This window comes from Podarcis liolepis (assembly GCF_965112155.1).
Source record: "Podarcis liolepis genome assembly, chromosome: 4".
Taxonomy (NCBI): Eukaryota; Metazoa; Chordata; class Lepidosauria; order Squamata; family Lacertidae; genus Podarcis; species Podarcis liolepis.
In genome coordinates, this window is record NC_139558.1 from 23,560,476 (window position 1) to 23,573,711 (window position 13,236).

Consider the following 13,236-nt stretch of genomic DNA (forward strand, 5'->3'; position numbering starts at 1 on the left):
TCCTCAGTCTGAGAACAGAGTTGTGCAGGCCTCATGGCCTAGCCTACTCCCACTTTTGACTCAAGCAGCAAAATGTCTTGCTTTCCCCCTGCACGTCTCCAAAAAAAGCCGTTCCAGAGGACCAGGACACTCCTAAAGAGTGTGGGCTATGTCCCAGGGGACTGCAGTGGCAGAAACGAATTGTCCCAGACTTGACAGAGGTACCACTAGCAAGACTGTAAAAATCCACCTGTAAAAATATAATTTGGGGGCTCAGCGCCACTTGTGATCAAACCACATTGGCTTCTTGTTTCGTTTTGCTTTTTTAGCAAAGTAAAATAGGGCATGTTTTATCCTTCGGAGCAGTCTCAGGAGGAGGATATGTGGCTAATCTTATGCCAAATAAGATGTCACGTAATGTTCGGTGAAAAGGAGAAGCAATCTCACAATAAGATTTTTTGGAGGGAGCGTTATTTGAGTGTTAAATCACAATGTGCTGCTTTTTCTTATTGGAAGAAACCCCGCTGCTGGGTTTTTTAAAGCAAAGGGAGCCATCTCCCAGCCATAGTATGTCGTAATGAGCTGCACTCCTAATTCTATGTACAAGCACTACCATTCTCTATCCATCTGATAGGCACATATTAAAGCCAGTGTTTGGGGATATAGGGGTGGTAGCTCCAAGCTGATGATTGTTTTGAGTGTCATTAACTTTCTCCGTGTGTCACACTAACCGGGTGAGGGGCCATTGGTTTCTTCTGTCTAAACTTATCCTAATTATTAGTCTCGTAAATCAGTGCACCATACAGCTGTCTTAAACTGGTCTTGGAGACCTTATCCTGATCGGTCCTGACAACTGTAAGCTACTGTTTCCTCACACTGTTTAACTCAGACCACATTTTGCAGCCTCTTCTGCCTCTACTCCCAAGGTCGGATTGGGATCCGTCTGGTTTAAATCTAATGTTTTGTGTTGTCTCGCTGACTGGCTTTGCTCTGGATACTAACTTTGATGATTTCCCTCCCTCCTCCCTTTCGTTTGCCTGTTTCCTTGATAAGTATTTTGGGGGGCAAATGGCTGCATATTGTTAACACCATTATCCATTCTCTCCCCCCCCCACCCCCTTTCTTTAAAACATTCATCAGTCAGAAGCTTTAAAGTTTTATTAGTACTATAAAAAACTCTTCACAAATGAAATTGCTTTTGATAAGTGTTCATTTTGACAATGAGAATTTGCTAAGGGCTGTTGCCAAGTTGAAGGAATTTGTGTTTTGAAACTGAAATTGGCAGGAAGTCGAGAGTCCAGGCACTTTCTTGCTTTCAGTCTCTCTGAATTTCTGTCTCTGGCCCAATAAAAATGTTTTATTTCAGCAACTGCTCAATTATTCAGAAGGAAAACATTGTTCAGATGCGCTTACTTTTTCTTCAACGTTTTCTTGTGTGTGTCTCAGTTTGAGCATATATGTTTGGATTTGTTTATTTCAAATAGCTTCAGTAAAAGCAGAATGCATGTGTGCCCTTTGTGGGAGATTTTTTACTCCTGCAATTATCCTGCTCTTCCTTCAACGTTTCTGTTTTAAGTTAATGGAAAGAAGGAGAGTAGTCCAAGTATGGGCAGGTTAGGAGAGTGTATACAACAAAATGCATAAATAAATACAAATAGTGATATTGCTAGTATTTACAAGAAAGTACACTGGAGGAAATATTCTCTTAATGTTGACATTTAAGTTTTCCCTTTTGGACACAACTCAGACCACAATCCTATGCATTCTTACCTGGAAGTAAGTCCCATTGAACTAAATAGGACCACTTCCGAGAAGAAATACAGAGGATTGTGGTGTTAGCAGGGTATATATTAGATTCTTTCCAGTCATATAATTGTATACATTTCCCCACAAAATTAGTAATGATGACTTAGAAATGGAACATTAAAGACATTGGGTCCATTAAAATCATAACACGCTGCATCAGTTTAATGGCTTTTCATTATTATTTAAAAGATGCTCAAGATTCAGAAAACTGCAATAAATGTACAGTAGAATGTGAAATTAAGGGTTCTTTTTACTTTTTATCCCCTCTCAACTCTAGGCAGAAGCAAGAATGACTAGTGTGAAAGCACTTGAAGAATTTGAGTTTGGTCGGACTGAGAAGTGTGTTAGGATCAATTCAGTATCCAGTGGTCTTGCTGAAGAAGATATAAAGGTCATTTTGCAATCCAAGGTTCTCCCCACAAGCCTGATGCTTCCAAAAACTGAAAGTGTCGAAGAAATAAGATGGGTGAGTAAATTGGGATTCGTCACTATCTCAGCATTAGATTAAGATCTTTGCTACTTTGTTTAGAAAGAGGAGACTTTGGGACTTGTGGATTTAGCTCATGAGGCAAGTAAGAAATATCTCTAGCCACTAGTTGAATTCATCCTTACCATCATCTGCTTATTAGTAAACATCAATCAATCAATCAATCAATCCTAGAAGCAATCAATCAATCAATCAATCAATCCTAGAAGCCTCTTGCATCTATTAAGCAAATTTGGCCCATATTTCAAAGAACAACCATTTCAGGATAAGAGGTATAGATTGAAATTACATGCAGAACGTGTGTTTTAATTTTTAAGTAGAATTAACTGGCTTGCATACTGCTTTAATAAGCTGTGCTGCCATTAAGGCAAAGTAAAAATGTTTTAAAATCAGACCAGCTTTTTTCATTGTAGTAAAACCTCACTGACTGTCATGTAAATGTATAGCGTACATGCCCTGGAAGTTGGAAACCATAAGTAGATGGAGGAAACATTTTAGCAACATATGAAAAAATTATGGTGGAGACAAAAAGTAAAGGTCACTCCTTAGGGCAACCAGAAAAACAAACAGGAAGCTTTTAACTAGTGTTTTTAATTAGCACAGATATTATTTCCTGTCCAGTTCTCTATTTCTTCCTTTTTAATTGCTGACAGGTGTGTTTGTGTTTCATGGCTGACTTTTCAGCCTATAAAAACCTGAAATGTAAATGGTTGGCATGTCAAATTACTTAAGAAAACTTTGAAATGGGCCTAATTATGCTATAATTGTTCAAATTGTTAAGGAGGGATAATTTTTATTTAGTGATACCATTATTTCTGAAAAATACCACTAAAGTCGTAAGGCTTCTTTATCCTGTTTTCATAGTTTGGGGAACACTGAGGGAGAGATCCATAGAAGGTCTATAAAGAAAAACAAAACTAGATAAATCTGGTAGTTTGTATCCTAACTAGTTCCACTTCTAACCCTAAACTTATCTTATTAGCCTTTAAGGTTCCATAAGGCTCTTGGCTGTTTTTGCATACCCAAGACATTATGGGTAACATTGAACTACTATTGACGGCTGTTAAATTCATTACATGTTAGTGGGGGGCAGGAGACACAACCTTTTTCAGAGGCTGGGAAAACTGAAGTCCAGCTACGTAGAAACATCCAAAAAGAATAGTTCTGTTTTCAGTAACGCTGTCTCCAAAGTGGCACATTCTTTTACTAAGGAAGATCCACAAGGCCTCTTTGTTGATTTTGTACAGCGGACTAACACTTCTGGAGTTTGCTGGTTATGAATCTTGCCATTCCAGCGAAGGCCTTTGGTGTTACCCAATATGTTTTACCTTGATGTGAGAACTTCAGGCTTTCTTTCTAATTCATGCTAAGAGGAACATGCTTCTCCATGTTTCCTCATCTCTGATTTTTAATTTTCAACCGTTTTCCCTTCTGGAAATAAACCAGCGCCAACCTTTCGACACTTTTCCCCTACCTCTGTTAAAGTCTTCTGTCTAGGGAGACCGATCAAGTTCAGTGATATTTTTGGCTTTGTTTTAAGTGGCTAGTGAAATGGAAAGCTACCTCTTTTTTTCTGTTTATTTTTCCCCCTTCATTTTTATTTATGTGAAGCATAAAACCTGGAGGCTGATGCACAACGAAAAGATGGGCTTACTTGTTTTCTTTTGTGTGAGAATCTCCTGCTCCCCTTTTGTCCCTAGTGTGGGTACTTGTTTGACTGGCATGGCTTATTGGACTATAACAAGCGTAACTCTCGCTCCTTTGTCATGGGACAATTCTCCCACAAATCCTGAACAGTGGGCATTCTTCCCCACACACTATCGGGTGTGCACTGGAATTGAAAGCATTGCTAAGGCCTGCTACTTCATCCCCTCCCAGAGCTTTGTTTTTTCCCCCTCCCCCTTTTTTCCTCTACCCCCTCTCACTGAAATGAAATGAACACTTTACCAGGCCGGAAACATTTAATCGTCTCCTTTTGAAAAAAATTAATTGAAACTTCTCAACTAGTTGCCTTTTGTATTTGGTGCTAAAAAAAAAAACAATTAAAAAATTGGAGGAAATGGAGGACAAACATTGCTTGATTAAAAACTCTCCCTTGCAAGTTGCAAAATAAAATGCATTAAAAAGAAAGATTTAAATAAACAAACAAACAGATGGGTGTGTGTTTTTTATTTTTCAATGGCTTAGCACACAAAAGGTTTGCCAACTTAAAATTAACCATACCTGCTAAATTGTTTTGTTTTGTTTTGTTTTTTTAATTATCAAGGCCGGACAAAGGCATATGTTGGCTTTGTTTTATTATTATCGTGCTGTGATTTTGTGCACCTTTCCTTGGGAGTAAGCCCAGCTGAACACAATGGAGCTTACTGCCACGTAAACATGGGTAGGACCGGGCTGCAAGTGTCTTCCCCACCCCTCTTGCAATTCCTTTGCATTTCACGCCATACTTTGAATGGCAGGCTCTCTCTTAATTCCTTATATATATTCTGTTGCACACCAGCCTGTGGAAAGGTTTGACAGGCAACTGTGGCAGCAATGACGACACCACAGGCACACACACACACACACACACACACACAGTGAGGATTCACCCTCCAAAAAACCCCCCAGCATTGCAGCAAGGTATGATTTATTTTGGGCTTAATGTAAAGTTACTGCAAATTGGTTGGAAGCTTTTTAAAGATTTCGGTGATTAGATTTCCCTTTCTTTTGGGGAGGGGTGAAGTTGGAGGGGGAGCTAAAAGAGGAAATAACACCTCTAATCCAGCTTCTGGTAAATAGGCTGCCAGCTTTTAAAATGAGTTTCCTTTCTATTAGTCAGAATATTATGCTAAGCCTTAAGCATTAGTTTTTTATGTTGCCATAGCAGCCTTATTCCTGCAGGGTTGTGACCTGCGATGATTACAGTACAAAGCTTATAGGGTCTTGAAACCCCCTTTGAAGATGAAAAGTCTTTGATGGTTTATATTTATGCAAATCTCTTAGATATGATTTACCCAACTGAGACTGAATGGAGAGATGATTAAAATTCCCTTTTCCTTTGATATCCATTAATGGTTAAATATTCCTTAAATATAAAATTGATGCATTTCCCCCCGTCTTTATTGACTAAAATTTCTTTAGCATACCTGTGATATGTTTATCTCCCAACACATTACTAGATCTAGACAGACATAATAGATTTACAATATACAGAGGTAGCTTTTCCTCCCCCTCCCTTCTCTTTTGAAAGGGAGAGAGAGGGAGAGAAAAAAAATCTGTACAAGAGCTTTTGTAATGTTTCCAGATGATAGATTTTGGAATTTAGGCTACCCCACCGGCAGCTCAGAGCTAGCTGTGAACTGGTCTCATGGAAAAAATTGGAGAGCTTTGGTCTTCAAAGAATTAAACTTCCTTTTTAAAGGCCCTTCCTAGGTAAGCTAAAAAAAAAATTATGAAGAAAAGACCTCTGGAACAAAGGGTGACGGTGCCATAATGAATAATGTGAGTCCCACTTTGGAAGGCTGGGGAACATTCACAGCCGTTGTCAGTGTCAGACATGAAACAAAACAGAATGTCAGGTATATCAATTCTACTTTCTTTTTAAGAGCCTGCTGATTTGCATTTAACTAAGTCAGGGTGATAGGTGTTAGGCAAATATTTTTGCAAGTAAAACTTCACACTCCAAAATATACAGTAATGCGGGCATTCTGAAGGAGATAGGCCTAAGAGAACAGACCTCTTTGAAAGCTTGGCAGAGTTTTCTTTTTTATTTATCCCCCCCCACCCCTCTCAGCTCTCCAGGCTTTGTTTTCTCTGTTTATTTGTATTTCACTTCAATGGAAAGTTTAAATAAGTTGTACCATTTTATAGATTTTATTTTTTTATAAAAACGAAACTGATCATTTCCCTCTGCGGTGCTTAGTTTACAGAGAAATTTGCACACCATTTAAAAGGCCGGGTACTTGTAGAACCTATGAATTTCCTCCCTTTTGTGGAAACAGCAATGGGCTTACTCAATTTTAAGGTAAGAAACATCAATATAATTTAGCTGGCATTTCTGCTTAAAGCCATATATCCATGGAATAAGTCACATAACTGGAAAAAGGTGGGTTAAAACACCACTCCATTTCGTATTTTATATGAATGCATTTATCAGCCAAAATATTTCCTGAAATTCCAGTGCCACATAATACAGTCACATCCTACATAATATTTCTCTTCTGTCCTATTTTGGCATTTCTTTTTTATTTCCTTTAAATCCAATAAACGTGTGTAAAAAGATATAGCGGCTGTCAAATTTTTATTATTAGTTCAGGAGTCTTATTCTAATATCTTAAAAGCACCTCTTCTATGAAGTTCTGAGAACTGATAACATTTGCAACCACACACAGAGAGCCCTTTGCAGTCAATGGTAAAAAAAGTACCTTCTGTTTTCTACAGCCCAATACTGGATATGCACCAAAAAATGGCATTAAGTATTGTGGAGTTCTTTTTCATCTGCCCTCCAAAAATGTCATTTCTTTTATCTTCCCCCATCTTTTGCAATGTGAACTTGATGTTGATCAAATCCATGCAAATGGCCTCCTATTCTTGGCATCCAGCCTGTGTGTTTCTGTGGAGGAAAGATATTAACAATGATGAAATTGAAACTAGAGTGCGCCACAGCCATGCCAAGGTTTCCTGGAAAAGTTTTGTGTTATTAGACGGAGCTGCTGGGAGGCCCTTGTGGCTACCATGTTGATAGGCACCGCATTTTTAACAGCATGTTTGAAAGATAGTTTTCGGCTTAAATTTAAAGGATTTCTAATTACACATGTTCATATCGAGCCAAGATTTTACTTACTGGTTTGGTTTTTATTTTCAAATTCACACACACAAAAAGAAAAAGTGTTAGTAAAGTCAGCACTGAAAAATACCGGCTAGCATCCAATATCCTGGTGCAACAGGATTTGTATGAACCACAGTGTATAAAAATAGGTATATTTGCAACAGTAATCATAATAAAATAAACTGTAGCTCTGTGCTTTGGCAGGCAAATTCTAGCTAGCTATGAAGCATTTCAATTTGCAACATTACTTTTTTTTAAAAAGAACAATGATTACACAGACATTACAAAGATTAATACATTTAACAAATCCCAAGGTGTTGCTTTTTAAATTATTAATTTTGCTACTTGTTACACCTTATATATCCTAGAATTGTATTAGTTTCATTGTGTAGTTTTACCATTGGTTAGGAGCCCCACCCTACGCTGCCCATTAAATAGTGATTAGAAGATTGCATCCGCCATGACGGTCCATCAGCAATGTATTAAACCAAAGATACTCCAGTCATGGTTCTATGCAGGTATTATTCATGGGGTGCAGGAAGGATTCTTAAGCTATATGCAGTGTCCACTTTTGTAAATATAACAGACTGTTTACAGTTATCATTCAGAGGTTGTTGGCGCATGACAAAGCTTTGTCCTAAATGCAAGGACAAAAATGTATATATGTATTCTGTGCTTTAAGCTATACTGGATAGATCTGCATTCAAAGTATACTTTTTGTGCAGATGTGTAATTTATTATTACTTATTTTTCACACATTATGCAAGAAGGGTCTTGACAGCAGACCTTGTCCCCAAGGAATTAATGTAACTGTATCTTTCTGGTAGGGAAAATGATTTTAAACAGCCTGCTGCTTGCGTTTAACATTTTTGTTCCATTTAAAGGAAGTTTGCGAAGCAACTCTGAGGAAAGGACCCCAAATTGGCCTTCGTTTGGATGGAGTCGTCTTTGGAGGCGAGGATTTCCGTGCCAGCATAGGTGCTTGCATTCCCCCCCCCCTTTAAATTGACAATACAGTATTATAATAACAGAACGGCCACAATACTAACAACAACAATAAGATATACTGCCACAGACCTACACGTACTGTCTCATTTAGCCCACTAAAATCAGCGGGATTAAATACATCTTAACTCTTTGCAGGATTGTGGCCGTTATTTTTAAAAATGGAGCCTGCTGCTCTGCCTTTACTAACTTAGCAGGTATACATTTATTTGTGTTGTCTGCTGTACATCTTCCTAATTCAGTTGTCATTTTTTGAAATCTAAAACCTATTACAGCTGTGCTTTTACAGAAACATATTCTGCTTATTGCTCTCCTACTAAAACATTAAATGCAGTGACTGTTGAAATCACGAGACTAATTTTCTAATTTTGGTGCACAAAGAAGCCTATTGTTAATACTGTAGATAGTTTTAACAATCTCTTGCATGCTTAGTTCTGTTTTAGTGCATGCATCTTAATACTTCCTCCAGGAAAGCAACTACACCTCAGTGCCTTTCTGCCTTGTGATGTCACAATTTCTCCAAAAACAACGTCAATGTCAGAACCTCATTTCTGTATTACGTTGCTATGACAGACATATCTGCTAAATATGCACCTTCTGATCTGGTTCATCTAATCACAACTTTCTGAGTGCAATTCACATAAAAGGAAGCAATATTTTAAATAATGAGGCATAACAAAGCCTTCATTTATTCCTGATAAGATGGCAAGCAAGGTCAAAACAGTGATGCTCAAGACAAGAGAACAGATTATTATTTTTTCACACAAGTGTACATGTGAGAATAGATGCATTAGGCGGTATCAGATATTCTTTGGGTTCAGCAGATTTTGTGGATGCTTTTTTAAAAAAAAAACCTCAGAAGTCAATCATAGTTATCGGATGTTTCATCCAAGCATTTGAACATGAACATTTATCTTGGGCTAAAATTTTAACTCAATGGAGTTCTTTCAAAGTAATGTGTATAAGATCAAAATTCTAGACTGAGACAGAAATCTTTTTAAAAAAACAAAACAAAACCTAAAGCTGTATTTCTACCACTTATTTCAGCCCCACTGAAATAAATGGGACTGCTCTAGATTAAATGGTTGTAACATCTCAGTGGCCATCAAATTGGTGCTTTTGGGTGCAATACTTATAGATATCAGCAAATTGCTACAGATATGCAAAAGCAAATTAAAGGTGTTACTATTAGTACCGGTAATTTTAAAGTGGTTAACAGCTTGGGACCAATTTATCTGAAGGATTGTCTTACCCCTATATATGTCCACTCAACTCCTTCAATTTGCTGAATCAGTGCCGTGTAACATTCAATCCACATACTCAATGATGGTTCGCTGTAGCAGCACGCATCCACTGGAACTCCCTGCCCATTGATATTAGACAGGTGCCTTTGCTGTCTTGTTTTTGAAACTTGCTAAAAGCTTCATTTAGGCAAGTCTATAAATTTGACATTTATTTTAATGTGTATTTTATTATGTATATTTTTATATTGCTGATTACATCTACTTGTTAAGAATTTCTAGGTCAACTCATCGGATTTTCTTAAAGAAATATTTTGTGCCCACTTGGAGGCTTTGCTGATTAAGCAGTATAGAAATAAGTGTTCAGTAAAATAAATTAGAAAACCGAATTCATATTTCCTATTAAAGAAAAGCACGATGGGGAGGGGCGGTCTTTTGGCAAGATCCAGAAGGCAGAGCATCTTCAAATGCAGTTTATCTCCAACTCAACTTGCTTATTTGTGGCTCAGTTGGGCTCAACCATCTTTAGGTTCCCCCAAAGCAGCTCGGCTGAAAACATTCCTGTCCTGTGTGACTTGCTCTGCCAGCCAAGCCAAGGCCTGTGCAAGTCCCTCCCAAAAGGGCATTCTGGGGCATGGCAGGGGCAGGACAAGAGAGAAGGGATTCAGGCTGGATCCTAAGTCCATTCAGGTCAGTCATGTGCCTTGGCAATCCAGCATAAAATACTACAGTATTTTAATGGTTTGTTTTCCCTCTGCCTGGCTTAGGGAACGGGGTTTGGATCTGGTGGAACTTTCTGCTAGCTGAATTTGCACCAGCTTCTTGTGCATAGGATTGCTCCCTACACAGAGCTTAATCCTCGGGCACTAGGGCTTGATTTTTAAAAAAGGACCAACGTTTCATTTCAGAAACAGAAAGAAAAGAGTTTTTTGCAGAAGCAGCTTTAATATTTTGTCTCCAGCAACAAAATATCCTTGCAGCTGCTGCACAGAAATTTGGCGAACAAAAGCTCTTCAATTTTTTCCTTCCTGTCTTTCGGGAAAAGGACGACAAAGGTAACGTTAAGTAAATTTCTGCTGCAAATATTTTTTAAAAAACCAGTTTTCTCAACTGTCCGCTATTTCTTTTCAGGTTCAACAAGTAGTAAAGAAACCCACGATATTCTCTATGCCAGGCAAAAAATTGTTGTCACAGCAAAGGCTTTTGGCTTGCAGGCCATTGACCTTGTATATATCGACTTTTATGATGAAGAGGGACTCCGTAAGCAGTCAAGAGAGGGTGCCTTAATGGGTTTTACCGGTATGGCTTTTACAAATATATATATATACTGTGTGTGTGTGTGTGTGTGTGTGTGTGTGTGTGTGTGTGTGTTTGCTTGTTTGTTTTATACTGAAATAACTAACAAATGGGAATCATAATAATTGCTAGCAGGTCCAAAATACTGAAATTCAGCAGGGACAACCAGCCCCACCCAACCAATATTCAAGAATATATATAGAGAGAGCTGCAGCTTTCTCACTTCTGCATTTACGTTCTCAAATTTAAACTCGCACTAAAAGATGGGAGGAGGTGTGGTTTATACATATCTCCCCTTAAAGCATCCTGCTTTCACAAGAGAGCACCCACAATCATCCCTTTCCCCCCCCCCACCACCCATAAAGATTTAAAAACAAGACTCCCTTCACCCTTGGTGTAAAATGTATTATCTCTTCTCCTTAATCATAAAACAGACGTGTTCTGCAGCACAGACCCCCCCTGTTCATCTCCTTACGCTGACTGGTGGAGGAGCAGAGAAGTCCAAACGCTGTAAAACGTTTTCACAATTACTTTTGCCTGTAAAACGGCAGGCGGAAAATTCCAAGTGCAAAACTAGGCCCTTAAAGAGTCTTTCAACAAGTCACACCCAAGTGCGTTACTCTTTTTATGATTTAGGGAAAGTAAAGTATAAATGAAGGCTGCGGTATAAACGTAGAACCCTCCTGCTCTCGCGGGTTAGAGGAAACACAATATCGGCTGAAAACCTTGCACACCACTCAGTTTCCAATTCATGTATGCCTGTGGGTGTACATTTATGCAAAAAATAAAATAATGCTGCCGTTGCATTTTGGGAATCACATTTTTTAAAAAGCATTTTTAACAAATTTGAATAAAACCACCTCTACTTCTAACATCTGCTAATCACAGCTATACATTCATTTCAATAAATGGTCAAAAATCCTGATAGTCCACATTTTTATTATGAAGTGCTGGAGCTTAAAAAACACACAGACACACACACACAACAACCCGATATGCTAATTAGGCTATGATAGTTATTTTCTTGTCAGTCTTTCCTTTGAGTTGCTTTCCCCAATTCTGGCTTGCTTCCCAGTAATTGCCTGTTCACCTGATGGTACTGGCAAGGCAGTGCGATCAGCAGGCTTCTTGCAGCCAATCCCTGTAACACAGACATTTCGCCAATGATTGGTGCGCTAGATCATGCAGGCGCCCCTATGAGATGTGATACATAACAAAGATTGCAGCTTTATGATAGGAATCAGCTACTTGGCTTGCATACAAAGATTACAGCGTTCTTTAAAGAACAGCAGTACCAATGTTTCAGCGATACCTTTCAATCAGGATGGGTATGTGACACTTTTACAGATAGGCAGGTCTGTAAGACTGGGGAGCAGGGACCTCTCTGAAGCTCTTAATCTAGTAAGAAGTGCATTCTTAAAATAAAAAGTTCAAAATCCCTCTTGGTTTCTGGAGGAAATGCAACTTGAAGAACCATTTAAAGCACCAACCTAGCAATCAATAATGAACAAGGAGAAGGAGACTTGTGGAAACTTAATGGTGTTGTCGCATTTCAGCTTCTGTCCCTGAAAGCTTGTGCCATGATAAATATGTTAAATTTTTAAACTGCCACAAGACTCTTCCTTGGTTTTGCCGCCAGAGAGAGCTGCTTGCCAGAAATATTATCAAGAACAACAGGCTAATACTCTTCCATCCCAAATACTACTACAAGAATTACTTGGGGCACTATCCAGACACAAGGCATGCATCAAAGTGCCTACTGTTTCCTTTACCCAGCCAACCAACTTTCAAGGCTTTGTCACACTCCTGTTAAAGTCAATGGCTGAAATCCAAAACAGTACACATGCACAAAAGCTTATCTGCTGTCAACGGTCTGCAGCAGATTAGAATACCAGATAAAGACTACCTCCAAAAGTTGGAGGCCCTTTGGACCATAGCAACACAGAAATCTGTCTTCTATCAGGCCAGAGTGTTGGTTCATCTAGACCAGTATGGACTGTGTACTAAGAGGCAACAGCTCTTCTGGGTCTTTGCCATCACCTATTTGTTTGTTTTTAACTGGAGATACCAGGGGTTGAAGCTGGAACCTTCAGGAAATGACTGAGCTATGATTCCTTCCCATGAGACAAGGAAATGCTACTGAAAGCTTTTTAAAAATTATTCATCATCTCCTCTTTTGAGCACAGAAATGCTTTGTATGTTTGCACAGGCCCCTTTAGAGCCTGAATACTGAAAATGTAGTAATAGGTCACTCGGCCCATCACCTACTCTTGATGAACCAAGTGTAGACAAGCCCAAACTCTTTTATTCCAGACTAAGTAAAGTGTATCCTGGTTATGTTTCTCAAATTCACTAACATCACTATTCCACATGATTTGGAGTAAACACAATAAATTATAACTTTCTACTTGTGAAAATGAAGCAGGCAATCTGTCTCCAAAGTGCACAGTTTTGGAGGTATGTAGCAGCCTATATAATATCAAGATCACTAGACCCAGGTTAAGTGGACAAGGTGAATTTTAGTTAACCTTGTGCTCACACAATCAAAGCAGTTTAAAATGTGATAAAAGGCTGGATTCCCCTACCCCAGCAGCCTTCCACTTAATGTTTTG

The 13,236-nt window shown here is 38.7% G+C and overlaps 1 protein-coding gene and 1 long non-coding RNA gene across 4 annotated transcripts in view; one reads left to right on the plus strand and one right to left on the minus strand.

Moving 5' to 3' along the window:
• CLYBL (citramalyl-CoA lyase) overlaps positions 1 to 13,236 on the plus strand; it is a 187,907-nt gene that overhangs the window by 157,002 nt on the left and 17,669 nt on the right. For both annotated transcript variants that reach the window (XM_083501339.1, XM_083501340.1), the window contains exons 3-6: positions 2,063 to 2,251; positions 6,177 to 6,278; positions 7,967 to 8,060; positions 10,460 to 10,627. In XM_083501339.1, the coding sequence (XP_083357465.1) occupies positions 2,063 to 2,251; positions 6,177 to 6,278; positions 7,967 to 8,060; positions 10,460 to 10,627 (553 nt within the window). The remainder of the gene's footprint in view (positions 1 to 2,062; positions 2,252 to 6,176; positions 6,279 to 7,966; positions 8,061 to 10,459; positions 10,628 to 13,236) is intronic.
• The window catches only part of LOC310706072, a 37,025-nt gene continuing 25,715 nt past the window's right edge, over positions 1,927 to 13,236 (minus strand). Inside the window, exon 3 of one of the 2 annotated variants that reach the window (XR_014525637.1) lies at positions 1,927 to 6,866. This is a non-coding gene — a long non-coding RNA (uncharacterized lncRNA). The remainder of the gene's footprint in view (positions 6,867 to 13,236) is intronic. The other variant, XR_014525638.1, reaches the window with a different exon arrangement.